Here is a 4,319-nt window from a genome sequence, read left to right on the forward strand (position 1 = left end):
TGTCTCTACAAGCGGGAGGTTAATCCAAGGAAAAAGACCAGGGCTCGTTTTTCCAATCACAGCACACACTTTATTGGTGATACACACAAGCATAGGCTCAGCTGGGCGAGGTTCAATCTGAACAAGACAGAAAAGGGGAGTGCACTGTTTTGTAGGGATAAATAGAGTCACCATCCATTAGCTCACATGGTGGAAAGAGTCACCAGGGATTTGACCTACACAGCAACAGTTGCATTTGCCACACAAGCTCCGCGATGGGTCTGGTCTCCATAAAGTAGCCCAACATAGACAGCTGAGACCACCACAGGCAAGGCATGCTTCATGACTCTCTAATAGGATGATCTTTCACCACAGCTGCCTGAAAAAATGATGCCTTTCCCACAGGAAGAAAGCTGCAAGGGCATAATAGACAGCGCACTTTGCCTACAGACTGCAAAACCAAGAAGTTACACAAAGCTCCATGGGAATCCCTGCTTGGCCAATCAGAGTGCCAGCCTGGATTTAGCCACCCTCACTTTCACCTCATGATTGGCTCGTGTTGGCTCTTCAGTCACACCCACCGCAGAATATTTGAATGAGAACTCAAGTGCCCGTTCACCAAAGGGGGTTCAAGTGGATTCGGGCCCACTCTGTTGGAGATGGCCACATAAGAGACCAGAGTGTCTGGGAGGATCCCGGTACTTTCGGTCCTGGCCAAGAGGGACAGGAATGAGAGTAGGGTTTGAGCGCCCAGCACTTCCCCTGCCATGACTGGCTTTGGCGACAACCCCATCCACGGTTTCAAAAGCTGAACCTCAGCACATCCTCTTCCCCCTGTTATCACAGGAAACTTCAAGTCTGACACGCACTTGGCAAGCACGTTATTAATGACTGTCATGCTTATTAACAAATTTAAGCCGGCCTGCTGCAGAAGTGAGTTGCAGCAACGTGACGCCGTTTCCTGGCACCCTTCATTGATGTCCATCTTAATCTGTGCTTGACTTTCAGCACTCACATTCAAGTTACCCAGGGCACTCAAAGCCTTCTCCTTAAGAGCCGGGCTGGGAGTGGGCACTGTGTTTCCCACAATGGAGAGTCTGGCCAACTGACTATTGATATTGTGGTTGAATGAAAAGCTGGCACCCGTGGGCTGAGCAAACAACATTTTTCCCTGAATGACAGTCATCGGAGAGTGTCTAAGTTTTACTTATTTCTCCCCAACTTTTATCTCTCCTGGATTTTACTTTTTATGCATCTTCTGGCCACCTCTCCTTCTTTAATTTCTTCTACAGTAGCCACACAGGAGAGGTGATTTGCAGATGTGTTTGTCTTGTGTCCAGCGTAAAACATCTGGCTTTCAAATATCTTCCATTTAATTCTCAAGGGCATCTTCCAAGAAACATTTCAAATGCTTCCATCACCCCTCTTTGTCCTTCAAATGCCCTTTGTCCATTCTGTTACCCTCTTTTCCTTCCCCCTAACAACTCTCTCGTTCTTGTTCTCTTTTCCCTCAATGCCTGCTTTTCCACTCTCCACCTTCATTTCTGCCTCAGTAGATAAAGAACCTGATCCTTAGGGGCCAAATGAGTGAAAATAAGATAGTTCTTCCTGAGTACAGGATAGGAGTGCAACAGTGGTTTTTTTGTTTGCTGCTACATAGAACTGCTACCAGTTTTGTGACGAGATAAGATCTAACATAGCTTGGACGTTTTCTAACAAATACCCTGTTCCTTCCTGTTTTTTTTTTTTATCTCTTAGGTCGTGCTGCCCCCAACAGACAGACAAGGAAATCAACAGATAAATATTGGTTCCATGCCATCACTCCGTACACCACTTAAAGTATTTAAATTAGCCGGGCTGGAGCCATAACACAGCGGGTAGGGCTTTTGCCTTGCATGTGGCCAACCCGAGTTCGATTCGTCCATCCCTCTCGGAGAGCCCAGCAAGCTACCGAGAGTATCCCGCCCGCACGGCAGAGCCTGGCAAGCTAGCTGTGGCGTATTCGATATGCCAGAAACAGTAACAACAAGTCTCACAATGGAGATGTTACACTGCCCGCTCTAGCAAATCGGTGAGCAAGGGGATGACAGTGACAGTGAAATTAGCCGGTGAGCTGTGTGGAAGTGTGGAGAAAAGTGCTGACTCTGCCCGTTAAGATCTCTGCCACCACATCTCAACATGCATTCACATCTAAGACTTCCCAGACAATGCTCACTCTCATACCAATACTAACACAACTACAGAAACGTCTTCGGTCTTCACTTGGCTATAAGCATGATCCTCTGAGTTGAACAGGAAGCTGATAGCTGGGCCAAAAAAACCCACTTTTCATCATTCTTGGTCACCTAAGTCTTGTGTTATCAATGAGTCAAAATTCTCAAGTTTCCCTTTCGAGCATTGCCCTTCTACTCCAGCATACCTTACCCATAACTTTGTCCTTGCAAAACCTAGACCAAAAATATTTTTCTACTTTCTTGGAATTTTCCTTTCTTTATTTTTCAAGAAAGCAACATACTATATCTTGACACAATAGGAATACAATGTCTCCTGAAGTCACACTTATATCTCATTATCTTTTCCTAGAATATACAGCGACAATCTCTTCTCTTACCCACCTCTCAGTCACTAGTACTATCATGTTTCATAGACTGACCCAGACAAAGCAGATTTCATTAAATAAGGCATGGGGAGGAAGAGTTAAATATTAATTTATGGCCTCAGTTCACTTTTCTTGAAAATAATGACTTTTTAAAAAGATTTCCTCAGGGACTGCACTCATTTGTGGAGTGCAGGGTAGCATCACATGAGGCTGACACCCAAGGACGGTAGATACAAGGGCCAGGGGAATTGCCCCATAGCTGGAAGACTGCTTCATGAGCGGAGGGGAGAAGGCATATGGAATAGAGAAGGGATCACTAAGAAAATGATGGCTGGAAGAACCAGTTGAGATGGGAGATGCATGCCGAAAGTAGATAATGGACCAAGCATGATGACCTCTCAGTGTCTGTGTTGCAAGCTATAATGCCCAAAAGTAGAGAGAGAGTATGGGGAATACTGTCTGCCATGGAGGCAGGGGGAGGGTGGGAAAAGGGGGTTATACCGGGGAGATTGGTGGTGGGGAATATGCACTGGTGAAGGGATGGGTGTTTGATCATCGTGAGATTGTAACCCAAACATGAAAGCTTGTAACTATCTCATGGTGATTCAATAAAATTTTAAAAATTAAAAAAAAAGATTTCCTTGGAGTTTGATATGCATAGGGATTTTTCTAAAGAGACGTTTACCAGAATGTCACCACCAGTTATTTCTGAGAACTGCATTTAAGGCAAAACATATTCTCACTGTGGTGTCAAATATTAAGGTCAATGGAACATAGAGATGAATAGATCTGTCTCCTGGGTAACATCATCTCACTTTTCAAATCCATCTCTATCAGGCAGAATTATCCTCTTGCATTTGTAAAATACAAAAATTTTGTATTGTACATGAGTTCAAGGTAAAACTAACAAAGATCTTCAGAAATGATACAGTGGGCCTAAAATATTAGAGCTATTAGACACAGTTTTAAAGTGATTTTTTATAATTCTTAAGGAGATAAAATACAATATAGAAAATTTGTGCAGAGAAATAGAAGTCAAAAAGATTTTTTGTTTCTAGAATTAGAATAGAATTCTTTAAATTAGGACTTAAGTGGGTTATAATGAGTACACATAGATGAAGAGAAAATTATTGAGCAGGTAGTTATGTTGGAAAACCATGTAGAATAAATCTCAATGTCATAAAAGGATAAAATATAAACATGCATCACTAAGTGAGGAAGGTGCATTCTGGCAAATACATCATTAGGAAATTTTATTGTGATATGTTTTTGTGGTGAAAACATCATAGTATATATTTACACAAACCTTGGCTATCCACTATTTCACAATAAAGTGTCATGTGCCCTCCTGAGGGTTCCCTAGAAAATTCCTCAGGGAAGCAGGTGAAAATAAAACAAATTTGGGGGTCTCAGCATGAGACAGGGGGCTAACTGGTAAAACATAGGGGCCACAGGAAGGAAACAAGTTTCAGAATGGGTCCATAGACTGAAAAGTTTTAGAAACACTGTTATAACCTATTGGAACCACCATGTAGCCTTATTGACTGGAACACTGTTAAAACATATTACTTCATTAAGAATGGGTAAGAGAAAAGAATATAAAAAATATTTAATACACATGCACTCAAATTTTAGGAAGAGATGGGAGAATAATCGGAAAAATATTCTCTGAATAAATAATAGCTGAGAATTTTCTAAACTTTTCACATCAAGCCACATATTTAAGAAGGTTAAGTTAAGC

The 4,319-nt window shown here is 42.2% G+C and overlaps 1 protein-coding gene across 1 annotated transcript; it reads right to left on the reverse strand.

Annotated features, from left to right (window-relative positions):
* Positions 1-156: 156 nt before the first annotated feature.
* Positions 157-1,165, reverse strand: LOC129399773 (protein ARMCX6-like). The gene has a single exon (XM_055121147.1). The coding sequence runs from the start codon at positions 1,163-1,165 to the stop codon at positions 551-553; it is 615 nt and encodes a 204-aa protein (XP_054977122.1). The 3' UTR covers positions 157-550.
* Between the last annotated feature and the right edge of the window lie 3,154 nt (positions 1,166-4,319).

Source organism: Sorex araneus, chromosome X (assembly GCF_027595985.1).
Source record: "Sorex araneus isolate mSorAra2 chromosome X, mSorAra2.pri, whole genome shotgun sequence".
In the NCBI taxonomy this organism is placed as follows: Eukaryota; Metazoa; Chordata; class Mammalia; order Eulipotyphla; family Soricidae; genus Sorex; species Sorex araneus.

What these genes read in the sequence shown, in the direction of transcription:
- LOC129399773 (XM_055121147.1), bottom strand. Translation starts at nt 1,165, where the DNA reads ATGACTGTCATTCAGGGAAAAATGTTGTTTGCTCAGCCCACGGGTGCC.